The 27369-nt window shown below is 39.5% G+C and overlaps 1 protein-coding gene across 5 annotated transcripts in view; it reads left to right on the top strand.

Annotated features, from left to right (window-relative positions):
• Positions 1-27369, top strand: part of VPS13B (vacuolar protein sorting 13 homolog B) — a 382095-nt gene that overhangs the window by 254097 nt on the left and 100629 nt on the right. For all 5 annotated transcript variants that reach the window (XM_048507301.1, XM_048507297.1, XM_048507302.1 and 2 more), the window contains exon 36: positions 11927-12331. In XM_048507301.1, coding sequence (XP_048363258.1) covers positions 11927-12331 — 405 coding nt within the window. The remainder of the gene's footprint in view (positions 1-11926; positions 12332-27369) is intronic.

The raw sequence follows: 27369 nt of genomic DNA, 5'->3' as shown, positions 1-27369 counted from the left end.
GTTGACTGCTTGGCTTCTGAGATCTGGTGACATGAGGCTAGCCTGGGCTGTCCAGGTCGGGGCTTCCTTTAGAAGGAAGAGAAGTGTCAGAAATCCTGTTATTAACTTCCCCCATGTGCTCTCTTCAGCAGCACATATATTAAAATTGGAATTTCTCCCTTTCTACAAGACAGAAATATTACAGAAAAATCTCTGACTTCTGGGGAAGCCCAAAATATTTTCCTGAAATTGGGGGGACTCATAGACATGTTGAGAATACCTGGCATTTCACAACTTTGAAGCTCTGCAAAACTGATCAGTATTACCTCCCATCAGGGGGATTTAATCTACTAATGTGTGAGTTACATCTCCTGTGGAAAACTGTAGTTTAAGTGAAAATCGAAACTTTGAATTTTCTGCCTGTTCAGCTTGTGACCCAACAACGGCATCCCACTTGTCTTGTGTTATGACCTGCCTTGTGCTTTGACTTTCCTCCTCCTTTTACACCCCTGTTTTAGTATAATAATTAAATTTTTGACTCTTATGGACGTCACACCTCAATAACTGACTCTTGAATTAATTGGTAAGGAAACTAATTGGTGAGCAGTTCAGTTGATGTTATCAGTTTGTTCATGAGAACAACAGCAAGTCTCAGACGATTGTCGTTACTTTCCAAATATGGAACATTTTTAACCACCACCACCATCCACACACAAAATAAGCTTAGCTATGCATTTGGTTTTTTAAATAATATTTTTATTGATTTTCTCAAATATAATTCAGAAGCATGAAAAGGAAATATAGAACAGGAAAAAGGGAAAAAAGAAGAAAAAAGAAAAGAAATACAACTACTCATAGGTTATATACATTCCAATATAGTGGATCTTAAAATGATAACACTGATATCATTTAGAGAGAACATTCTATAATTTTAACATTCGTTATCTACTAACCTTTATTTCCAAAGCAGCAGTAAGCATCTAATAATCAATTGCTTATATTTTAACGATTCACAAATTAATAATCTTACTATAATTAATCTTACATAATCAATGCAGCCACAAATGAAAAATACAGTTTCCATTTCTCAGCAAACTGTTGTTTTGATGGTCTGTTTACAAAATTTGTTAGTTTGGCCATTGTGGCATATTCTCTAACTTTGGCCTTCCCAGAGTTCTGTGTTTAGATCTCTTTCAGTTTTCCAGTGGGATGCACCTATTACTCTTGCAGCTGTTAACAAGTGCCAACATAGTTCATTAAGCTTCTTTGGAAGATTTTCAGGCAAAATACCTAATAGCATAGTTTTAGCAGTGAAGGAGAATTTTTAAGTATTTTTTTTTTTGCATTTTCATGTCTACTTCTATCCAATTAGCTAGGCATTTGAAGTCAGTTGTGAGTTTTCTTTATGTGTGTGGTGTTGGGGAATTCTTGTACCAATACACAGGATAAAAGCTATGAAAAAAGGATTAGACAAGTATTAGATAAGAATTGTCAAACAATGCTAAAAAGGCATTATGAAAGTAGAAAACAATACAGTAAGAGCAAGATAATATATAAACAGTAACATAGACTACAATCTTTACAAAATCGCCTCACTGAATATAGTAGTTAGTGCTTTCCTTATTACATTCAACAAAGGAGAATATAGGCAAAGTAAGATAGCCTGCCTCTCCAAAGATTAAGATGGTTTATTAAAAAATTTAAAGTAATAAAATCCAAAAATATATATTTAAAAAACAAAAAAATGCTACTTATTTTGTAATAGTCAAGATCTAGACAAAATACATTTAATCATTACATGTAAAAAACTTGCTGGGGCATCTCAATTTCTCCTTTCCTATTTCTTTTTCTTCCCTGAAAGTCCCTACAGCCTCTTCCCTTTTCCTGCTTCCTTCTCTCCTTCCCACTACTAGCCAATCTATCTTTATCTGTCCCCATTTTCAGCTTTTCCTCAGCGTTTTCCCTTAGCAGAAAAATTATAGCCAGTTGCTTCTGTTGCAAGATAGAGATGGGATGGAAACACTTGCAGGAGCCCTCCTCTGTATCCCCTTCCTTCTACTATTTCCACTTTCCTTTTTCCTGGTGACTCATATCTTCATTTTCCCCTGCTTCCTTCTCTCCTTCCCACCTAGCAATCAGTGTCCCTTTTCTCTGCCCTACATCTCCTGTAAGGGTCTGTCACTCCAGTCATCAACAAGACTCCAAAAGATTTCAAGAGCTTTATTGGAACTGTGTCATCCCAGGTTCAGATAGCCGAAACTGAGGAGTTTGGCTCTCTGACCCCTGGTATATATTTTACAGTTTAGTTCAACCCCTGGCACACACACCCCTCGCATTCCCATAACATCAGCATGTGAAAAGACAGTGGGAACAACAGTATTGTTTGGGCAGACAGCTCACTCCTTCAGGAAGGCTGATAAGAGTGAATGGCTAAGCACTCTTGAACTAGTTACTTTGCAAGCAAGGGGGGAGGCCTCCGTAGCCTTGAGCGATGATAATGGCTGGGCCATCTGCAGCTGAGGTGTGGACGTGCAAACTGCCAGGCCTGGAATGGTGCAGGCCTGACAGCTCCTTAAGATGGAATAGTGCTACTTGGAGGATGGTTGGATCCACCACAGGTTGTTTGTTTTTGTTTGGTTGTATTATTGAAAAAGCTATTCACTAAATTTTGTGTATGTGTTGAAGATAATGAATTTATCCTTATAAAGGTTGTCCCTCAGTATCAGAGATTGTGTATATATATGTGTGTGTGTGTATGTGTATGTGTATGTATATGTGTGTATGTATGTATGTATATGACTAGTGCGCTTAATAATGTTTCCGTTCCTTTAGAATGCTTTCAGGGGTCAACGTAGATATGTCTATTTCAGAGATTGTTACAAAGGAGGAAATTCAGCCATGAATATTAATATGCTGGTAGGAATTGTACTAACATAGTACACCACCTCGGTTTTTCTAGCTTCCAATACTTGCCAAACTAGTTTTTTTTTTTCCTTTTTCCATCAAGTCACAGCCTTTTTATGGTAACCCAGTAGGGTTTTCAAGGCAAGGGCCATTCAGAAGTGGTTTGCCATTGCCTGTCTTCATAGCGACCCTGAATAGCAGTCAAGCAATCAAGCAATCAATTAACCTTTATTGGCATAATAACACAATAGCAGCAGACAATCAACCCCTTTATGCACTTTTGTCGATGACAAAACCTACAAATTTTGCTACCGGCTCCAGAATCTCCCTACAATTCCCATTCAAAAGGAATATAATTTTTTGATTATCAGCATACTCCTCAAGACCCATCAGTAAGGGTTCTAAATATTTGCTCCTAGGCCTGGTGTAAAGGGGGCAATACAATAGAACATGAAGAACCGACTCTTCATACCCAGTTCCACAGGAACACGTTCTTTCATGATGGGGAATTCCCTGTCTAAAAGCAGAGGGTAACACATTACATCTGGCCAGGGTCACGGCTCTGCGCCATCAGGCCTCAATTAAAACATGGAGATAGCGAGCAACAGTTAAGTTGGTAAGGGAAATTCCCTAATAGAGGGGAGAACAAAACTTGTCAGCTTCCCTCAACAAGAAGAGGACCCTGAACCTCCTTGAACCTCTCCCATCCCGCCCATCCAAGTACTAACCAGATTTGGTTTAACTTCCAAGATCTGACAAGATTGGGGTCGCCCGGGCTATCCAAGTCAGGGCAGCCAAGGTAGTTAGCAAAAATTAAAATCAGACTTATTAAACCAAAAGCAAAATAAACATATCAACACCCACAATCAACTCCATCCTCACCAGGCATAATACATCCCCCACTCAGTGTCCCCTCACAACCCATCTAAACATCCCATGCTGGCTGTGGAGTTGAAAACCTTCTGGCACACTGTTCTAGAAGGCCTAAGGTTGCTGCTATAAGTCAGTGAGTCTGGGTGGCTGCGACATGAATGGCGCTTAAAGAGCAGTTCACTAGAAGGAGATTCTGTGAGGATCTAAACTCACACTATTGGGAGAGAAAACACGAGTTTTTTAGCTGGGCGCCTGGTCGTTTCAGGTGATATGGTATCAGTAATAACTCACAATAAACAAGAATGCAACTTTCTGTACTTTGTCTGAACAAAACCACTTGGTTCTTGTAGCTTCAAATGGCTCCACCAAAATCAACATGCAGCACTTAGACTGCAGGAGCCATTAGAGAAACATGCCAAAAAGAGAATGAATAAATAAATATGCTGATAACAAATGCTCATGATTATAATGTGTGTCATGCTATAAATATGTAGGCTGATGGCTGACATTAAACAATCATTAAAGATTATATTGCAACTATAAATATTCCGAAGTGTGTGTGTGCGTTACTGATAGCTGTATAGGCAACAGAACTAAATTTGTTTTACAGCACATTTGTTTAAACTCTCCCAAAGCTAGCAAAATAGAACTATTCCAGTTTCTTCAAAATATACTGAGTAAATAAATGTCAGTCATGCTATGTGTTTAAACATTTTCTTCCATTCATATGTGAAAAGTTAAGAAGAAATTCGTTTCAGATTTCAGTTTTGATAAGCTAGACTTGCATATAGCTTCTTTTCAGTTCAAATATGCAGCCCTCTACCACCTGCAGCCTGAAGTAAATTCATGTTAATTGTTGGTAATGGGTAGGTAAATACATGACTATCTCAACTTACACACTTTAGGCTTGCCAACTTCCTGGTGGTAGCTGGAGATCTCCTGGGATTACAGTTGATCTCTAGGTGACAGAAATCAGTTCATTAGGAGAAAATGGCCACTTTGGAAGGTGGAGCCCCTCCCCTCCCCAAAACCGGCCCTTCTCAGGCTCTACCCCCCAGGCTCTGCCCCTGACTATCCAGGTATGTCCAGGTATGGAGCTGGCAGGTTCATACGTGTGGGAGTTTCTTCCCTGTAACATGAGCCAACTGGAATGTGCATATGAATCTTTTAACTATATAGATGGGGCCGTTCATGTGGGTCTTTCTACCTGATTGGCATGCTTCTTCAAATGTGGTGTCAAAAACCCACTTTTATCGCCTGATTTTGTATGAGTAGCTTTTCAGCAAAAATCTGTCAACTACACAAGAGACAGTTTTGTTTTTCTGCGGGATTGAATGAGTTGAACACTCACCATCATTCTCTCAGTTTTAAAACTGACAGTGTTATGTAATTAAGTGTTGCTGGCCATCCTAAAAACAATGAGTTTGTTTTATTACCTTGGTGTTATTTCTAGTGCATACCTACTATTTTGAAAGATTAAAACATCAAACATGAGAGTTTACTGAGTTCAGTTTTCACTATATTTCATCCAACTCTTTGTCCTAGTATGTTGCAAAAACTGCCAGTAATTCATAAAACATAACATCCCTGATAATTACAAGTCGAATAAGAATGTGTGCTGATTCTTCATCCCTTGTAATATTTTAAAAGCAGCTTTATGTATGAAATTATCAACTCGCTGAATTTTTACCATTTCAAATGATTTTCAGTAGAGCATTTTATACAATCAGATTAAGGAATATGATGGCTGTTGATTTATTATTCAGCAAACACGGCTACAAGAGTTTACTTTGTTTTTTTAAAAAAAACTTTCTATGCTTTCATGTTGTGATGAATAACACACATCCAGTTGTACATAAAAAAGCACTCTGTGTATGCGTGTGGGGGTGGGGGTGGTCTCCCTTTACCTCCAAAGGCAACAATTGTATCCATTAGCAAGGTCAGTGGTTTGGAGAAACCTGGAAAATAGCAGCTACCAGAAACTCACTACAATAATATCTCCAGCAGGTGATAGATTAGTTGGAACAAATTGGAACCATTGCACTTCGACAATCCTGGTTTCTTTCAAGCTGTTTTAAAATGTCGTCATTTTAATACACAATCTCAGCCCTGCGGAACAGTCCACAGCAGGTTAATTTGAATCATATGATGTGTCACTGCCCTCAGTTGACATGAGCTCCACTCCATGTGTGAAGACATAATAAATCCATTCCCAACCGAGGCAAATTCCCTGTGAGAAGGTGAACTAATCCAGGCCTCACACTGGCATGCTAGCCCCTCCGTAATTGAAAGCAGGGCCACCTGTTCCCAGCACAGTTAGCCTATAGAAAGAGAATTAGCATTTAGATCAGATACTTATTATATTGAAAAATCATTCATACTTTTTGCGAGTTCAGCTGTGGGGCTGCTTAGCATGACATCATATATAAACCTAGGAATGTGCCCATTTGATCCCAGTTTAACAGTTTTGTTAACCATGGTGTTGGTTAACTTTGAAATGAGAATTTTTTTGATTTAATGAGAGCTGACATGTGAGAAGGGGAACTGACCGGGGTGCAGACTTTTCTAATTAACTTAAGGTCATTTGCAAAAACACTTGAACGCTCTGGTAGGGTTATTTTTTTCATTGCTTCTTTTTTTTTTTACAAATAGGTTTTTGAAATAGTGACGTAGCTGCACAACTGCATCTCTTAATAAAATGAAGTGACACGTTAGCACATATCCCTGGTTGGCTGCAAAGAGATAAATAATTTATTGAGATAGGTATGGCCTCATCTGTTGCAGAGCACCAGTGCAGGAAGCTGTTACAGTGAGATGACTCTATTCATCTGACATGTTTTCTGCTGTTATCCCCCTATAAGCTTTTGCCTTTTTTTTTTTTTTGCATTTTGTGTGTTAATTTAGGATTGATTAAATATTGCTGATCCATGGATCTGGAATAACGGTGCTGATTGCATTTTCCATCTTTATCATCAGTATTCTGGATCACATAAGACTAATCAATAAATCATTTCCCTGGTATCACAGTAACTGATTTCTGCAGTTGCCTGCATCCTCCTGTCTCTCTGTATCTGCATCCTAATGAGTAGAAGAAGAAGAGGAAGAGGAAGAGTTTGGATTTATATCCCACCTTTCTCTCCTGTCAGGAGACTCAGGGTGGCTTACAAGCTCCTTTCCCTTCCTCTTCCCACAACAGACACCTTGTAGGTGGGGCTGAGAGAGTTCCAAAGAACTGTGACTAGCCCAAGGTCACTCAGCAGGAATGTAGGAGTGTAGAAACACATCTGGTTCATCAGATAAGCCTCTGCCACTCAGGTGAAGCAGTGGGGAATCAAACCCAGTTCCCCAGATTAGAATCCACCTGCTCTTAACCACTATACCCATGCTGACTATGAGCACAGTTCAGTAAAACTGATTGGGGCTATAAAGGCTTCTGGCTAGTACTTGGCACTGAGCTCTACAGTGGCAGAAGGAGAACTGAAGGATACGTGCTCTCCACCTTTTAACACATGACTCCTAGGCGGGAAAGGTGGGAGTGATTGGGAGTGGGGGGAGCACTAAGTTCTGCAGATCTTTCTAAAAAAAGCTTGCCAGAAACTCTCTACAGCAGGCCTGCACAGTCCCAATGTGTGCCTGCCCAGAAGACCACTAGATGGACAACATTTCCGTGTAAATGCAACACTGTTTTTATTAAAGACGAAGGCTGGTAACCAGTTTTTTAAAAAGACATGTAAGTCATATCTATGTGTAGAATTCAAAAGACACCGCAGAGAAGCAGTATGGGTCTGCTGATCATAGATACAAAATATGAGTTCTCAAGACTTTCCTAAATAAAACAATGGAAGAAGCGAAATAAAAGTCAACAGGTGTCATGTTGATACTTACGTTTCAGTTCTACCTTTTGGATTTCCAGTTGGTTCCAGATTTCTGCAATCCAAATGCATTTATTTATTGTGCTGACTCCCTCTGTGGAATCTGCCTTGAGTCACTGTGAGAAAAGCAGACTATAAATAATGTAAATAAATAAATAATCTGGGCAGTGGAAAGAAGGCTTGATGAGAAAATTCATGGCAAGAAGCATAGGTGGAAGTTTAGGATCTGACATTTGTCTTCTTCCATCCTATCATTATTCCAGTATCACCTGTGAGACATATAAAAGCAACTCTCCCAAGGTGAAATAAATCACAAGCTTCCCTGATACATAGTTTTTCAGACGTTTTTAAGGAAAATACTTATAAGACAACTTTTGATTAACTTGTTAAGACTTTAAAGGCACATCATTGTAAGCAAGCTAGCACTTCCAAGAAAATAAGTTTAGGGAATAATGACAAAAAACCTGATATTTTGAAGCTGTTGCGTGAAAATGAACAGCTTTTCCAATCCAGCAGGAAGAATTTTTTTAAAGAGGATTTGGTAAGGAGAACTACCAAAAAGGAAATGCTTAGTTTGGCAGTCTTGATCACAGTCTGGATATCTGAAAAATAATATTAAGGGACAAAGAGACATTTGTCCAGTGCACTGACCCCATAAGCATTTTTGGCTGTGCTCTCATTTTCAGTGGTACCAAGAGAATCAAAGGCCACTTGTGCACGACCCAAAAACAGCGCCCTAGGGCCGGTAAAAAACACCATCCCTGGGGTACTGTTCACACACCTGCTGCTGCTGCAGGGCAGCAGCGCCATGCTCTCCCCCCCAAAAATAGCAGGAGAATGCTCCTTTCCTAATTCGCTCATTTGGAAAGTGGTGTCTTCCAGCCGGCATCATGCAAAGCTTTTAGGCATTACCGATTTGTTTGTTTACCTACCTTTTCTCCCTGCAAAGCTCCGGGGGGCAGGAGGGACACACCTACCCTGCCCTCTGACCCCAGGGGATTGGAGGACAGCGTGGGTGTGTCCCTTCCTCCTTCCAGAGCATCGCAGGGAGAAAAGGTAGGTAAACAAAACAAACTGGAGGTGGTCCATGCGGAGCCACCCCTGTGGCCCATGGCGGCTTCGAGACCGCCCACACGGGACCATGCGAACGGTCCCATGGCTCCACTAGCAAGAAATATGCCGGTGGCCAGCCGCTTCTGCCGCCCATGCAGAAACAGCCAAAGAATACAATATTGTTTGGTTAAGAATATTCACTGTGCATTGAGTTATCTGATGTATATTATTTCATTAGATTAACAAGGCAGAATAAGACATTTGAGACAGGATTCTCAAGAGTGAGGAATATAATTTTTCTTTATTGATGGTATGATTTTCTGAAAACTGGGCTTATTGAATCTAACTATGCTTACCATAGATTTCAAAATATATCAAAAAAGTAATTTAATAACTGATGTGTCAAATGAAGTTGGAACTTTTAAAATGGAGTGAAATCATTGAAAGACTTTTTTACTCTGATTTGAGGTCTCCCCCAAGGGTGTGTGTGTGTGTGTATTTTGAAACTGAAGAAAAGCCCCTGGGATACCAAATCCTTTTCTGATTTCATAATTGAAATGTGAGTCTCTGTTTTTTCATTGTTAAATCACTACCTGGTAGTGTACAATAAATGACAGAATGTTTGTGTGGTATCTTTTGCCATTGCATTATTCTGTGCCCTAATATGTGTTTGGAAATTTTGAGTACTAACTAAAAGCCTCTGTTTGTGTTTCAGGTTGCAGTAGATCACCCATTTTATTTAGATGGTGAACTGATTAGAATGGGCTGCCCGAGAAAACCTGTGTATGCTGATGGTTTTCTGAAGTACTCTGCGGGATTTCAGGAACGCTTTCAGTGTCTTTGTCAAGCCCTTGGTCTGTTGTGATGAGGTTGCTGTCCAGTGCCTTCATCCCCTGCTTCATAACTAACATGCTGAGTATTTGGCAGATTAGTATCATGTAGGAAGGCGTCTTGGGCAACATGAAGAATTAGAGCAGACCATACAGCCCATTTGCAGGATTGTGGGGTGGCAGTGAAAGCTTTTCTCTAAACTGTGGTTGTATCCTGTCTAACTGAGCTTGTTAAGATTGGTAGCTTTAGGTATAAACTTCAGCCTTTGCAAAGAGGTTACCTCCGTTGCTCACTTTGACACTTTTGCTAGATTCTTAAGCATCTCTTACGCACATGCAGAATAATGCACTTTCAATCCACTTTCACAATTGTTTGCATGTGGATTTTGCTATCCTGCACAGTAAAATCCAGCTGCAAAGTGCATTGGAAGTGGATTGAAAGTGCATTATCCTGCATGTGCAGAAGAGACCTTAGTTAATAGTTGCTTGTGTAACAGAGGATGCTGGATGCATTCCCCTTTTTCAGGTTGCCTGTATAATCATTCAGAGTACATTTGAAGGAGAAGGGGTGTTATTTTTCTGATGTTTTTAATTTGCAGTATGGTCTGTTGCAGATCATTGTTGTAGATATTGTGATTCTAACCTGTCAGTTGCTTCCAATTTTTAGAAAAGTGGATTAAAAATCATTAAATAAACAAACATAATTTGGCATTCATGGATTTTTCGTAACAGAAGGATTAGCATAATCAGAGAAGTACAACAAAGAAAGCAAAATAATTAATGCTAAAAAAGAAGAAAATTTGTGGCTGTCATATCTTGTTAAAATATACGAATGCAGAACAAACTGGATACACGTTCTGGGTCTGTGTGTCTTGTTCTCTCTCTGTCTTTCTCATAAACCGAGTGTCTTCTCTCTATTCCAACCTGGAAACCTCAGTTGAGTCAAGAAGCTACGATAGTAACATTAAACATGCCCCCTCATCCAGTGGTGTTTTAGGATTGTGGTTGTAACGTAGAAGTAAATTCCACGGAAGTTAAGATGGCACTGCCATATCATGAAATCAGGATTGGTATGGTGATGAGGTAGTTGCAGTTACTCTTTTAACTATCAACTTTGCAGTGAATATTAATCAAAGCAGTACAGAAACATTGCAATAATGTCTGGAATAAATACTACCGCCGCTGCTTCTTGTGGCATTGTTGTCTGCATTCAGCCTGCTGTCTACTGTGGGTTTTTTCCTCAAAGCAAATGGCAGTGGATAAAACGATGAGACCATGTAAAGCTGCCATTCTGCTCCATTAAAATCAATGAAAGGTTTGCTGTTGACTTCCATAGGAGTAGTATTGTGCCTTAAAAGAACGTTAGTTGCACAATGTTATTTCTGCTTCATATGTTTTTCTTTAAAAACGCCAAATGAATTTATTATCTAATTTTTCTCATGTGTAAAAATAATCCTTCTGTCATTATGCGATTGTTAAAACATTTGCTGGGAAGGCTTCAGTCTGAATATTTATGCAATTATAAATATAATTAGCCAAAAAAAAAAAAGCCTGCCCAAGAACTTGTTTATCAAGCATGATGACATTTTTGTGGTGGGAAGTTTTATGGTAGAAAACAGGGAACTATTTATTTAGCCTAGCTTGTTTGACTTCTGTATTGTTATTACTGTAACTGAAAATTGATAGACAAATTCATATGCTTCTAATAAAGTGGGATGGATGATATGGAAATTTCTTTGATCAGTTTCTGTCTCTGAATTCTAAAGGAATGCTCTATATAAGTAATAAGAAAAAGAGAAGAAAGGTAGAACGGTTCATTTGTAATGCTAGTGCATCAATCTTGTATCATCAGCATAATCCTTAACATAACCAAGTTCGGTATGTGGTCACTTGGTATATTAGTCACCTGAAGACACAGACGGAAAGATGTACTTAATGGCTCCTTGCTTCTTTGAAGAATTTTCTGTTGGAGCTACATTCCATTGGGAAGGGAAGCCATTAGATCCAGCCCCTCAATGATCAGATAAGAGCTACAGTGCTGTTTGTGCACACTTAGTTGTAAATAAATGGAAATGAACAATGAGATTTCACCATAAATGGAATAATTCATGTAGTGTGGGTTGAAGGTGCCTCCAGCACATTCATAATCTCCAAACCATGGCTGGTATAATTAATCTGCAAAGGTTAAAGTGGTAACTGTTTTCAGTAATTAAAAATGAGTTACATTATTAATGTCCCAGAGTTTTATTTTTAAATGTGACAAATTACGAGACTTCCTTGTGCTGCACTAACATGGTGAGAAACAATATGCGATTCAATTCAGTTAAAATTTCATTTTACCATAAATTAAGCAGTTATTGGGGAATATATTATTTTCTATCTTTTTTGCTTATACGTTTTATATTTGTCCCACAGCTGATGTAAACGTGGATATCTCAAAGCCTTTGAAAGCCAATTTCAGCTTTGTCAAACTCGATCAAATAAAACAATTTTTGAAAAAGATCAGAAGCAAAAATGATGATGAGACCCAAGAGGAAAATTCCTCAGCATCTGATATTCTCCCAAAGGACAACACCTTCACATCCCCGTGTTACAAAAGCAAGATTTCTGACTTGGAAGACCACGGCGATGGAACTCAAAAGATTTCAATGCAAGAAGACCTGTGGAGGGACATTTCCTGTTGTCAGAAGATTTCTATCCACACCACTCAGATAGTGGTCTCTATGGAACCTCATCCAAATCCTAGCAAACCCTGCTTATTAGCATCTTTATCAAACCTCAATGGACATTTGAATGTGAAAGTCAACTCTAAGAGTAAAGGTAAGGAATTTTCTTACTTTTTGTAACAGTGGTTTTAAGATGAGAGGAATGAGGTATCATGAACTTGAATGGGGCGCTGAAGTTAACACAAGATCTCTATCCGAAGCAAAGAAGGGACAGGAGTTTTTAGATTTTCAGTTTATTTTGTAGAAGAAAAGGGCAGAAGATAAGAAGGCTTACTCCAACCGTGCATATAGGCTTCTTAGAGTAGTTGGTCAAATAGAAATGGCATTGTGTCTAATGTAGTGCTCCCTAGTGCCACAACTTTATCAAGGCTATGCATGCCCAGTGCTACTTTGCATGTGGTTCCCCCTCATCTTAGGACCAAGTAACCTACTGGGAAGGGACACACTCAGCCTTTTTGCCTCAGGCAATAAGTGGGCTAAGGCAGACCCCTAACATTGTGTCACTAACATGATGTGTTTTTTCATAGTAAATGTATTGGGAAGAAGTTTCCCACCAACTATATCTAGGCAGTGCATACTTAGTAATATGTGTTACCTGATTGGGACTCCCATGGACACTTATTACAAATCCTTAATTGTATTCAAGCCAGAGATCACCAGAGAATTGTATTCAGGCATTCACCTGTGTAATTGGGGACAGAAAGGGGAGACTTGATTGTTGGGCTTATGTTTGAACTTTCATATCAGAACACAGTTGTGGTGACTTGTTTATGGCAATGAGCTGAGGAAAATTTCTTTAATTTCTGTTCTTGAAATAGAGATTATAAAACATTTATAATATTCTGTAGGCTCTGATTAATAATACCATATACCAGTAAGTGCTTTTATTCATTAACTGTCAAGTTATCAGGCTGAGAGAAGCATTAGCTCTATAATGCATGTAAAAGTGCCAAACAATGAATTCAACCTCAAATAATATGCTTCTACATTACGTTTGTATCAGTATCACCTATATCAGTGTTCTATAAAGAAAAGAGGTAGTACACAGCAGATGTATAATACTTTTCACCAGATGAATTCACCTTTTAAGATTTAAAAATCAGATGACTTGCACTGCCCCCTCAAGATTTCCCTCTTTGCACAGATGTCTTTGCTCCCATCTATTCGAGTTTGACATTACCAATATGGGTAGTTTGTTATTATTGGAATTGATGCTGCAAATTGAACTTTAAATGTTTTTAGATGTTTTAAGTACTTTATTGGTTTCTATTATATTGTAAACCGCCTAGAGCCCTTTGGGGATGAGGCGGTCCACAAAATCTAATAAATAAAATAAATAAATAAATTACACATGAAAGCTTAAAATGAAACTGCCTTCTCTAAGCATAAATTTAGAAGCACACCCTGTTTCCACTCAGTGACCAACAAAACTGGGTACCGAAAGATGGAGTAAGTTTCAAGAAATAAAAGGAGGAAGGAAAGTGTGTATGTCCGTGATCTTCTCACAAACCCTACATTCCCCAGGCCCTTGAGAGTAATATGAGGTTGCCATTCAACAATTTGGGATAATTAGTTTTATGACATATGTTAAGATTCTTGGATTTATACAGTGATGTTTGAACAGCACAAATTACTGTGAAATAACCTCCTAGGACTTACCACAGATAAACATTGCACAAAGTTTGTGTGGAAAATAACCTACAGATTTTGGTTGGAAATGAGAGTTCAGATTTGAGTTGGAAGAATTTGGTCTGTAAGTTAAAGACTATAACATTCCAATTTTTCTCCCTTAAATTCATTATTAGAAGCACACAAGGAAAAAAAATGTAGGACAATTATTTCTTGCCATCTCAAAGCTTAGCTGAAAAGGTATCTATTAAACAGTTTTCATAAATAACCTTCTGCTCAACTTCTGAGGTGTGTGTTTATGTTTGCTGTTTCAGTAAAAGTCATTTAAAGTGTGCATTTTTGCCCACTGGGTTAGCCAGGTTTTAGTGAGCTGGGATAAGTAGCTTAAGAGTTAGCAGTTTGCAGCTGAGACTTATACGTTCTGGACCAAGTTAGGTGATTTATTATTTTATTCATCAGGAGTATTTCTACTTGGGCCAAGAAATCTTGGTGCTTTTTATTTGTTTTAAAAGTGAAACATTTAAGGTTCATAGAACATGAAAGACTGTGAAAATACTGATGGTTGAAGTTATTTTTATCCATAAATAAACAGCTGTACATATAAGTACAGCAGAATCAACCCCACTCTTTTCTAGTTGTTCTTCAGTTGTAGCATGGGTAAACAAAGTTGAATATATTACCGGTACTAACTCTCTTTGTACACGTAGTTATGAGCATTTTTTTGTCTACTTCAATAGTTTTTCTCCTTTCCATCATTTCCTCTTAGCTGTTCTTACAGTGGGTGCTGTGTGGTTTCCGGGCTGTATGGCCGTGTTCTAGCAGCATTCTCTCCTGACGTTTCGCCTGCATCTGTGGCTGGCATCTTCAGAGGATCTGATGTTGGAAAAGCAAGTGGAGTATATATCTGTCCAGGGTGTGTGGGGAGTGTCCAGGGTGAGTGGGGAAACCTTGTCTGTGAGTAACAAAGGCGGCAACCAGGTCAATAGTTGAGGGCATCTGAATAGAAGTATGAGTAACAATGAAGACTATAGCCTGGGAGTAACCCTGTAGATAGCAAGGTCACTGGTGGGAGCATCTGAATAGAAGTATCCTGGCCTTTGTTTCTTTTGTCTATGGTCATCCTGTGTTTGTGTGGAGCTGGTTTGACACAGTCTTGACCCTAGTATTTTTCAACACTGGCAGCCAAGTTCTGTTCATTTTCAGAGTTTCTTCCTTCCTGTTAAAATTGTCCTTCCTTCCTGTTAAAATTGTTTCTTCCTTCCTGTTAAAATTCTATTCAGATGCTCCCACCAGTGACCTTGCTATCTACAGGGTTACTCCCAGGCTATAGTCTTCATTGTTACTCATACTTCTATTCAGATGCCCTCAACTATTGACCTGGTTGCCGCCTTTGTTACTCACAGACAAGGTTTCCCCACCCACCCTGGACACTCCCCACACACCCTGGACAGATATATACTCCACTTGCTTTTCCAACATCAGATCCTCTGAAGATGCCAGCCACAGATGCAGGCGAAACATCAGGAGAGAATGCTGCTAGAACACGGCCATACAGCCCGGAAACCACACAGCACCCAAGTGATTCCGGCCGTGAAAGCCTTCGACAATACATTGTTCTTACAGTGTTTGTTCTCTGACAAGTTTCACCGTATTCCTACATCTCAAATCCCAGTATCTCTCCTTTAACAGCAGTACATATCATATACAGTTTCTGGCCTAATCCCTTTATTCCAGCTAGTTGGGGATTGTGCAAGTAGATGAAATAATGGGAGTTCCCTGATCAGTGTTTGTATGTTTTGGCCAATAGGGCAAAAATCAGTTTGGGAGAGCATTGTATTGGGGAAAACAGGGCTGAAGGCAGGAAGTTTAACCTAAACCCAATCTCCCTCCCTTCCAGCTGTAGTTAGCATTTTTTTTTTTTAGAAAGTGGGGATTCAGTCATATATCACTCACCCTGTGGTTTACTTGAACTCTTCGGCCCCTTCCGCACATACAGAATAATGCACTTTCAGTCCATTTTGACAATTGTTTGAAAGTGGATTTTGCTATTCCACACAGTAAAATCCAGCTGCAAAGTTCCTTGGAAGTGGATTGGAAGTGCATTATTCTGCATGTGCGGAAGGGGCCTTACAGTGGGATTGCCAGCTAGCAGGTGGGACTTAGAGATCTCCCAGAATGACAGAGATCAGATCTTCTTGGAGAAATGGTAGCTTTGGAGTATAGACTCTGTATCTCGATAAGATCCCTCAGGTTCCACTACCAGATCTCCAGGAATATCCTGGAATCTGTAATCTTTCCTCACAGAGATAATAAACATACACCTAAATACTTCGATCAATAGGTTGAATGTTCTTCAGTAGTAATAAAAATAAAAACCATCCACACAGAAAGCTAGCTGCCAAAGAGAAGGCTATATCTTCTTATTTATATTCTAGTTGTGTATATGGAGGAAATGGTTTTGTGTTTCATCATGTGAGTTCCAGTCTAAATAAGCCAAATACAACATTAGTGCTTCAGAGAGAAGTAGACCAGTTGCTTTCTACTGCATTTAGTTACAGTTCTACCTCTAAACTGTGAATTTCAAAGATCATTGTATCAAATCTCTATAATGTTTTTTTTTAATCTGGTAAACTTTCTTAGTAAATTGATAGCAGTGTCACAGCTAATCAAAGCAGGAGTCACCTGTCAAACAGGAAGGACTTTCCTAACCAGACTGTGAAGTAAGAAAGACAAACTTGTTTTATGTTTCGTCCTAGTGATATGGCAATGGCTTTAGGAATACCCAAAAAGACATTGGCACACAAAACTTTTTTTCCTCTGAATATAATAATTAAGCAAATATCTATGTTTTACAGTATGCATGATTATCAAGTGGTTTGCATAATTATATATCAAAAGAAAATAGTGGCAAAAATGTGGTACAACTGCATTAATTTCTTATTTTCACCCATGTTTTTTATCAATTAAAAAAAACTAGTAGGTCACAGTAAAACATATTTTTTGTCAACACGTTAATTAAAAATGTATCTTTTATTAAGGAGATTAAATTTATTTTTCTTCACAGAGACTCAATAGTTAAGTATAGTTTGAACATAAACTTTCAGTAGCTGCATAACAAATGGGAATTTAGGTGTGGTTTTTTAACGACAGAATTGGTCTCTTTTTAGTTTCAAAATTTTATTGATACACCTTTCAAGCTGAACGGAGTTGATGTTGGCAAATGAAACTAATACGCAAATATTTCACTATGTGTTTCGGATTTTTACAATCACATAACTATGGTGACCACCTGCAGCAGCTGCATTTTACGAATTATTTGCTGAAGCAAATGGCATACAATGACACAAAGTAGTCATCTCAGATGTACTGTTAAAACAGACAAAGTAGCATTGCTTGCCTTTTATACAGAATGGCCATCTGCTGTACAGATGTTATAATGCTGAATGACTTCAGTTTCAATAATTGTAGAAAATTTTCATTAAACCTCAACAATTTGCACTTGTTTACTTGAATCTACATAATTCCCCCATGAGACAACACAACACAGTTGGATTTGGGTTGTTGTTGTTGGGTTGTTTTTTTTAAACTTCTCACTAGCAGTGGCTTTGATCCTTTTTGATGTGCTGACTTTAATAAACATAGTCAAAAGGCACTTTCAAAAAACATCATGGAAAAAAAACTACAAAGGAACAATTATAGCAGCAGAAACTATTCTAATCCCTTACTTACGCAAGCTATTTTTAGTGAAATATGTTTTTTTTACAAATTTTATGTGACAGTATTTTATAAACAGTGTAAACGGCCTCTTTTCCAGATGAGTCTTTGTGTAAGAGATGGAAGTTGGTTTGTAATGTAAGAGGAATCTTACGTGCTGAGAATAGTCTTTTTTTTTTACTCACTCGGGAATGTGTTGTAGGCATGTCTCCTTCCTTGTGGAGGCAAAACAAGAGCTTATGACCTTGCTTAATAACTTTTGAAGACTTTTAATTAACTTATAACTTTGCATTAAAATCTGTTTTTTTTCCAGATACTAATTAAGACCTCACAACCAGCAATTTTAATGCTCTCTTTTTCACGACTTTCCATTTTAGGAATTCTAGGAAAATGGTTTTCTTTTACTAAGAGCAGCTTATATCTTTAAAAAGATATTTGCCCTAATCCTCTTCAAGCATAATAGGGAAGCCACGTGTACAAAAATGAGAGAAGCAAATTCTCTACTCAGGATTCTGTGTATAGAGAAACCCAACCCATATCTTGCAGGTAACACAAGAATCTCATTTGGGTTGGCAGATATGATAGATCTTCCCACATCAAAAACAGTCACTGCGGTGAAGATCATAAGTCTGTTCTAGTTTAGCCATATCTTAACACAGGGTGAATATGTATCTCATCAAAGTCTGCTCGTTTGCTCATGGGCTCTCAGTTGAGGCCAAAGTTGACTTTTAAAGGGTAGATATAAGCTTATTGGGTTAAACTATATTTATTAAGTTAGGGTACGGGGCTGATCTTAATTTTAAGATTGATTGACTAGTAGACAATTGAAAGCATCTCTCTCACATCACCCACTCTTTTGTAGTGCATGTAGTACCAAAAACATTTACCTTTCAGTATTTTTTCTTTGAAGTCTTCCCAGCATTTGAATGCCCCACATTTATTTGTTTTTGTTTGGCATGGACCTGGAAAAATTCAAAATATACAATTTTTAACTGGTTTTAATGGTACCCTATACCATTTTCTGAAGAAAAAAAATGTATTCTGCTTAAAATTATTACTCAGATTGAACTGAAAAGTGAAATTAATGGGGAAGAATCTGTTATGCATGTTAAATAAATAAAACGGATGCATTGTATAATTCCAGGTTTGAGTTCTGGAACTCTTCACTTATTGGTTCCATGTTCTATCACGTGGGACTTGCTGAATTACAAAGATTGTACAGTCATAGAGGCTTGAGATCCCAACTTGCTGGTTCTTATCTAGGACAAATTTCCAATAGAATGATTTATTCACGTGAAATCTACTTCTGTTTCAGTACTTATATTGCCTTCTAGTTCATGGTAGAGTTTTGAGTATTTTGTTTTAATAATAGTTATAGAAACTCATATAATTGGGTTTCAGTCATCCTCCATAATTATTTTCAGCCTTGCATGCCTCTGCTGAAAATGTCTATTTGTGTTAGTGGACAGTGGCATTTTTGGTGGGCCAATAGGTCAACCTGTCTCCCCATTACATATATGCTACAAAACTACATTCAGGATGCTCTGTTGTCAAATCGTTCCAAGGGCAATGGTGTGGGGGCAGGGCCTGAATTTTAGAATGATCAGGAGATTTAAAAACTCTGCAATAGCAGATCAGCTTCTAGTCTTCAAGCCCTTGGGGTTTTTGTTTTTTTTAGGAAACAACCCAAAACCAGATGTGGGTCTTGACTGTCAAGACCAGCAACCTGGCTTCAGTTCTGCAGCAGATTAAGGTTCTCATGAGATCTCACCCTCACTTCTTAGCTTCAAAAGGTGAGGTTGCCATCTCTCAAAGTTACATCATAGCGTGATGGGAGCGAGTTTAGAAACATTTTGCCAGTTTGCTAAGCACCTGAGGCAGGGGGGAAAAGAAAAGGGTAACATTATAGGCAGTCTCCAAAATAAAAGGAGGAAACTGTTGTTTTTTTAAAAATCTCCTCATTAGCTAAGAAGAGGCCCTAAAGGCTAAAGAAAGAAAAGCAATGAACTTTCTAACTGCAGCTCTGAAAAACTTCTGCTGCTCTTTTGGTTGTATGTGATATGAGTGTCTCCTTTAAATATGCAGCAGTGACAAAAAATTGCCAGTAAATTCCATACATTTGAGCTAGATTTCTCCCCCCCCCCCACACACAAAAAGCAATATGCTAGCGATTTCAATCAAATACTAGAAGTAAATACAAATGATGGTGAGTGTTAAGCAGAAACTATTTTTTCCCACTCAGAATTAACTTGATATCTTGAGAAAACTCTGCTAAGGTGTCGTCATGACCCTGGGATGCTAAAGATCTGCAAGCTAGCCTAAGGAGAAATAAAACCACAAATTAGTTTTGACTACCTAAAATAATATGCTAGAGTAACAATCCATTTACAGCTCCCAGAAGACCTTTGTTACTTTTAGAAAGAACCGTAAACTCTTTCCAACACTTGAACAATAGGAAATGAATTCTTTGTCAGTAAAAGCCAGAAGACAAACTAAACGTTTTAATGGCCACTGAAGATTGAAGTGGAAGTTCAGCCTGTAGACAGCTATACAAATCACTAACGCATCCTAATGAATATTGGGTATGGGCATTAGGATCCTGTCAGTTTTGACACTGTGTCCCAAGTAGCTTAAACACAACACTCAGGGAAAGGTGCAGACCTCATCAGGTCTCTAACATATGGGATTTTATTTGTCATTTTGGCATACCCTACAAGCGCAAAAGAAAGAGTAAAGGGAGATTATCCTGACAATGAAATGAGTTACTGAATCTTGTGATAATGAAAAGCAGAACAATTCTAATTCCTTTCTATAGTCCCTGAGGTGGAGGTGCGTTTATAGTTCTGCAGGACTAAATGTAGGAGGAAAGAACAGATGGCCTAAAAATCCATGAAATAAGACACCTCTAATCCCAGGACTGAGTACCACTATTCATCCTGGTCCTGTTCCCTACTGTTACTTTGTAGTAGAGTTCAGAGTTGCTACTGATGAACTGGCATGTCCTTTAAAAAATTACAAATTAGCTGTAGCATGCCGATTTGGGGCAAGAAAATCTTCAAAATATATATAGTGCATTAACAATGTCGTTCCACCTGCCAGGTCACTTAGGAAAGTGCAAAGCTGGGATGACATTCAGATGGAACTGACCCAACTACTTTGTTTCTTTCCAAACTCCCCCGCCCCCCACTGCTACATTCATAATGGATGTAATCACATATCCTCTGAGAAAGGAACATTTTGTTTATTAAAGTGATGTATGTGCAGTTCATGACAGCAGTATGTTGGAGTCCTGGATCTCACACTTTATATTTTGCTGCAATAATACTGCTATCGAAATACTGTTAGCATTTTCTGGAGCAGCTGGAATCTAGTAAATAGAATATGTGGGAAGACTCAGGAGACAGTTTTCTGCAAACTTCTTCTGCAGAAAGTGCTTGTAATATTTAAATATTTTATATACATGCTTCTTTTCAAGCGTGAATTCCCTGTTCACTTATTTTCTAGTTGAGTAATAAATTAGTATTAGATTTCAGCAATAAAATATAGCATAGTTTGAGCAACCATAGCAGTTGCATAAAGCTATTTGCATACTAAAATAGTTAACCAAAAGTCAAAAAGAATTAAATGACCCTGTTTCTCCCCACCCACCCACCCCCCACCCGCCACTCACTCTCTGCTGTTGTAGCATTTGGAAGTGAACATTGTGTACCTGCTTAGCCTTTCTTAAATGGAGATGATCTCATCTTTTAGAGATAACCATCTCTGACTGCCCTTCTGATTCATCCCTGGCCTGAACTCCATTTGAACCTTTTTAGACCACAAAACAAGCAGGACTCTTGGCCCAGGCTATAAAATATAATTAAGTGGGTTTTTTTAAAGATGCGTAAGAGAGGATTGCTGCCTCCCTCCCCTCCTCCCCAAATGTATACCTATATGTCCTTTACCACCAACATAGCCAATAAAGTAAAATCAAGCACTGTCTTCAACAAATTAAAGCAATAGATGTCTCCGAACTTTAATGTTTGATGTACTGAACTAAAAAGCACGCGCAAGCTGTCAGTGCTGCTGCAACATAGACTGGGACATACATTAATGATGAACTCAAACGTTTGGTCTGATCGAGATCATTAATTTCTGTTTACCATTGGTAACACATCTTGTGTTTTTACAGAGCCCACATGTGGTCATATACAATACTGAAAAACTCTCAGTGAAGAATGGTTAATTGGTAATGTAAAAATATAGTACTCCTGGGGAGAATGAACCATCACACGCCTCTGTTCCACACTAATGAGAAATCCAGTAGTCCAAATCATTTAACTCAGTCATTGCCTGGATTTTGCACTTAACTTGACGTCTTCTGTTTCTTTGCGGATGGCGTGAGTCTGGTCATTCCGTCTCGCACAACATTTTTTATTAACTAAAGTACTTGCCCAATAGCTGTGTTCTTTCATCTTTTAGTATTAATGTCCGTGTGTCTTTTCATCTTTCTTCTGTCTAAGACCACATTGCCAATTTTTAATTAGACGCTAGGGGATAAGGGGAGAATTTAAGAAGGAACATGCTGTTGGGCTAACTTTTCTGTCAGAAACATATATGGGCAAGTGAATATTTGAGGAACAGCCAACTTTCCAGTCTCTTCTCTTTCGATTTTTGAATTGTGCTGCCATTTCCCAAATCACAGTCAGTGATTTCATCTCCCATTGTACATGAACCTGCAAAAAAATGATTAAATTCAGACTTCGCTGCAGGAGATGGAACAAGTGATTGATAGTGCAGATGGGTGTAGAGCAGCAGGTCAGAAGGAAGGCCACAAAAGTGAGAATTATATACACGTGGAGCTATGTGGGAATTGCTTCCCTAGGATACTGTCATACCCAGTTGTGATCACTGTCCTCGTCATATAATATAATTATTATCAAATGGGTCAGTCACATACATTAAGAACATAAGAACAAGCCAGCTGGATCAGACCAGAGTCCATCTAGTCCAGCACTCTGCTACTCACAGTGGCCCACCAGGTGCCTTTGGGAGCTCACATGCAGGGGGTGAAAGCAATGGCCTTCTGCTGCTGTTGCTCCTGAGCACCAGGTCTGCTAAGGCATTTGCAATCTCAAATCAAGGAGGATCAAGATTGGTATCCATAGATCGACTTCTCCTCCATATATCTGTCCAAGCCCCTTTTAAAGCTATCCAGGTTAGTGGCCATCACCACCTCCTGTGGCAGCATATTCCAAACACCAATCACACGTTGCGTGAAAAAATCTTTCCTTTTATTAGTCCTAATTCTCCCCCCAGCATTTTCAATGAATGCCTCCTGGTTCTAGTATTGTGAGAAAGAGAAAAAAATTTCTCTCTGTCAACTTTTTCTACCCCATGCATAATTTTATAGACTTCAATCATATCCCCCCTCAGACGTCTCCTCTCCAAACTAAAGAGTCCCAAACGCTGCAGCCTCTCTTCATAAGGAAGGTGCTCCAATCCTTCAATCATCCTCGTTGCCCTTCTCTGCACTTTTTTTCTTGCCCAGTGGTTGTTCTTCATCCTGATGTTTATCACTCCTTCCTGTTTGGTTGTGATATTCGTGCACACTTCACAGTCTCTCTGGGCTAGCATCACAGGGAAGCAGTTCCCCGTAGGTGTGACGGAAGGATTTATGTGAGCTGGACTCTGTCCAAGAGTGTCCTTGAACACTGTCTCTCTCAGTAGCGTCCACATTCTTTATCCTTAACAAGGCCTGAAGTGATGAAAATTTAAGTCTCTCTCTGATATACACACACACAAACTCCCTTTCCCGTCTGTACCAATTTGATTGGAAATTGTACAGAACCCCTCCAGAAAAATTACTGTTGGCTGCGGACGCAGAATGAAGCAAGCATATCTTTTGTGTCCTGCTTGTGTCCTTCAAAATACCACACACTTTGCAGTAATTGTTGTGTCAAGAAGCAGGATACTGCTGAATTACAGTTTGTCAGGGAGTTGTAGGGGCACTTTAAAAAGCAAGAGGGAACTCTAATACCCTTGGGAAAAGTACAAAACGAAGAGCATGAATCAGTAGCGTTTTCATGGATTCACAAATAGGGAACTCTACTGTACTAGACTTTACTTATTGGATCTTGTCAATCATTTTTGTGCTATTTGCTGGAAGATAAATTCCATCCGAAAAATACAGATAAAATCAAAAACAAACAGAAGACTGCCTTGGGCTTTTATGAACGTTTAGCAACAGTCTTGTTATTCAAACATGCTTCAATCTGGACAGGATCCCTACATGCTTGCAGTTGAGTTTTCCCCCCCAAGTAGTCGTAGATCATTTCCAGCTGGATAGGGAATACCTGTATATTCCTTGCTTGTATAAGTCATCACAGCCTAATCTCTATAATGACATACAGAAGCCCTCGTTGCAGAAGATCCGGAGTGCCTTTCACTCCATCAGGGTGATGGCGCATCCCAGCGCTATTGTAGATCAAAGCAGAGCCTGACAAAGTAAGGCTGGCAGCATTTTGTAAACATCATCCAAAGAAGTGGTTCGTTTTTATTAGTCTCCTGAAGGGCTATTTTTAAAAGTTGTGAAACTGTTTGCTCCCTGTACTAAATTACTGCTGCCCCCAAGAAGGTATGCAAGTGTTTGGCAAGCAGCTGCCCTGGCAGAACACGTCGCCGTCTACATATCCCAACAATTGTTTATGATGATACATTGATTCTGGGAGCAGCTAATATCAATTTGAGTTTAAACAGTTATTATGATTTAATCTGTTTAAGCAGAACTGTATTTTTTTTTTAGCGCCTAGGGTTGGTGTATAAAAGCCCTGTGTGTGGGTGTAGAAGAAAAGGGGCAATTAACTCTGTTTTATCGTTCCAAGCTAAACCATCCCATCATAGCCTTATAAGCTCTGCTTATATTTGGTAATTCAGCCAGGTGCATAGAAATCCTAAAAGAAGATTCTGGGGCATGTTGATATGGTCCGGTGATGTTTCAACACTCCTTTCCTTTAGATGCAGATTCCAAGTATCCACAAGCATCAGTCTCCCTGGGGCTTCTTTATACATGGTAGAGAAGCTTTGCCTGAAAGCCAATGTCTTCCTTCACTCACCATTACTCTCGTGGTGTGTCCATAGCTGTCTGTCTTCAGCTGCTTTTAAAGTACTGATTTGTTTAGTTCCCTCATGATTGCACTTTGTGTGACTTCTGACTGCATATTCCTTTAAGGATCCCTCCTCCTTCATTAGGTGCGCTATGATTTATGCAGGAAGATTTATGTCATCCCAAAGAGGGAACACCACAGCTGAAAAGAGTGTTATGATGTCCTTGAGGAAAACGCTGGCTCTTAGTCAGGGTTTTAGAAAGAAAATAAGCGTGTTCTGAAATTGCCTTGCATCCTAGTGTCGCAGGCTTCCACAACGTAAATCATCTTCATTCAAAATTCATGGAGGCGTCATCTTCTATGGATCACTGGGTCTTGAATGAAATTCATACTGCTTGGAAAGAAAGCTCTGTCTCTTCAGCACTGTTTCCTTATTCCCCTGTATAGAATTAAATAAAATGGTTCTCAGCATTGGTGCTGTTACAGGCTTCCGAACGTGACTTAGAAGTACAAAATACCCAGCAAAGTCCAATTTATGGTTGGACCAAGTATCTCAAGCAGCATTGTTTTAGTTGTGCTAATAAAACAGCTAATAAAACAGTCTAAGGCTGATTCCGCATGGGCCAAAAACAGCAGTGTGAAAACGGTGTAAAAGGGTTTAAAACGGTGTAAAAGGGTTTATACTGTTTTCACACCGTTTTTACACCGCTGTTTTTGACCCATGCGGAATCAGCCTAAGAGTTTGGCACAAGATCCCGTGCTATACTGCAGAAGATGTTTAATGCAAAACCTGAGTACTTCTGTGGCATTTGCTGGTCTTGGAGTACATTTTCCACATCATGTATGTATTTAGGGTGAGGGCCTGCAACCTGTGGCTCTAGAACCAGATATGCCTCTTTAAAAAAAAAGAAAACCAGATCCTTATGTAACGGTATATTGGGCTCTGATCTGGATGGCCCAGGCTAGGCCAGTCTCATAAGATTTTGAAAGCTAAGCAGGATCAGCCCTGTTTAGTATTTAGATGGAAGGCCACCGAAGAATCCCAGGGTTGATGTACCAAGGGGCAGTCGTGGCAAAGCACTTCTTAATGCCTATTGCCTTGAAAACTCTGCAGGGTCACAGTAAATCAGCTGCGACTTGTCAGCACTTTCTACCACCACCACACTAGAGAGATGAAAGAACAACCAGTATATGAAGGGAATAGCAGGAGAAGATTTTTATAGGACTAAAGAGCCCCTTGGAGATCCTTTACTGAAACAGAAAAGGTGGAGGTGAAGCAGCTGCTAGTAGTTTACGTATAAACTATGTTCAGATTAATGCATTGAAGCTATTATGCAGGGTACTCCAGTGTATGACTTACCATGAGACCTCAAGTGTGCCACTTCCTAGTAAAGAACTCACAACAAACCAGTGTTTGGGCTACAGAAAATCCATAGATTAACTTTTGTTTACCTCATTTATACCCTACCTTCTCCCCAGTGTGGATCCAAAGCATCTTCCATAGCTCTCCTTTCTTCCATTTTATCTATGCTAATTATCACTAACGTTGAGTTGTATATTTTAACTGGTTGTGGTCGATTTTCCGGGCTGTGTGGCTGTGGTCTGGTGGTCAGAAAACCCACCACAACCAGTTGAATCCGGCTGTGAGAGCCCTCGACAGTACGTTGTATATTTTAAGTTACACAGGTGGGCTTTCTTCTTGTTGACTTTCTATTGACTTTTTTCTCTGACTTTGCTCAGAGCTTTTATATATTTTGGTTATTTAATTATAAAAAGTTGTTGACCCCTGATTTAGAGAACCATAAACGTCTTGGTGAATTCTCATGGATCAACAGCAACTAGATAAGATGGCGCCCACGCCGGAGCTCAGCAGCAGAGCTCTGCAACAATTGGATTTTTAAATTTAAATTTCCTCCGTTTTTAGCCTGCAGCGAAAATTCCATTTCCCCCCACCGTTTTCTTATATCCTTTGGGCAGGGGATTTTGGGACTTAAAAGATTGTACGACCATCGGGTGAGTGCAATAACAACGGATTAAGTGCAATAATAACAGACGGAGTGGATACAAACCGAGACGACGGAATGAGGTATCGGGCCCCTTGCCTTTTTCATCTGCCTCCCTTATGCCTTCGCGATAATTTGTGCTCCTACGGACGGGCTCTTCGCGGCGCTCTCCCTTTGGGAGTTATTGAGCTGGTGGCTAAGACCAGGGCTGGCGAGCAGTTTGATAACGGGGGACCGGTGACAGAGATCCCCCTCATTCCTCCTGCATTGACTGAGCCGAGACGGAAATCCCGCGGCCAGAGAGAGCTGGGCGCGAAGCCCCACAGCCAGAGGGAATGGAGCCTAATGCACAAAGCCGGAGCCGGAGCCGGAGTGTCCTGGCGGAGCACCGGAGCGCCTTGGCGGTCGCGACGTGGGGGGCCCAGTGGCAGGGACTCCCCCCTTGCAACGCCAGGGGGTTGGTGGCAGCAAACCCCCCCTCCATCTTTCCATCTTCCCCATCTCCTGGCATGGACGTTGCTGGCTGGAGACCTCCACAACGTAGCTTTTGAAGCGAGGTGGAGCGTAGCGCCCAGAGTTGTTGCTGAAGTGCTCTGGAGGTTGCGGCATTGGGGTTCGTTAGCAGAGATCCCCTCCAGTTTCTCAGCGAGGACTCTGTCAATCAGAAACACCCATAGTGAAGCAACTTTGATATCACTTAT

The sequence above is a fragment of the Sphaerodactylus townsendi genome, linkage group LG09 (genome assembly GCF_021028975.2).
Source record: "Sphaerodactylus townsendi isolate TG3544 linkage group LG09, MPM_Stown_v2.3, whole genome shotgun sequence".
NCBI lineage: Eukaryota > Metazoa > Chordata > Lepidosauria > Squamata > Sphaerodactylidae > Sphaerodactylus > Sphaerodactylus townsendi.
This window is presented reverse-complemented; position numbering and strand designations above follow the sequence as displayed.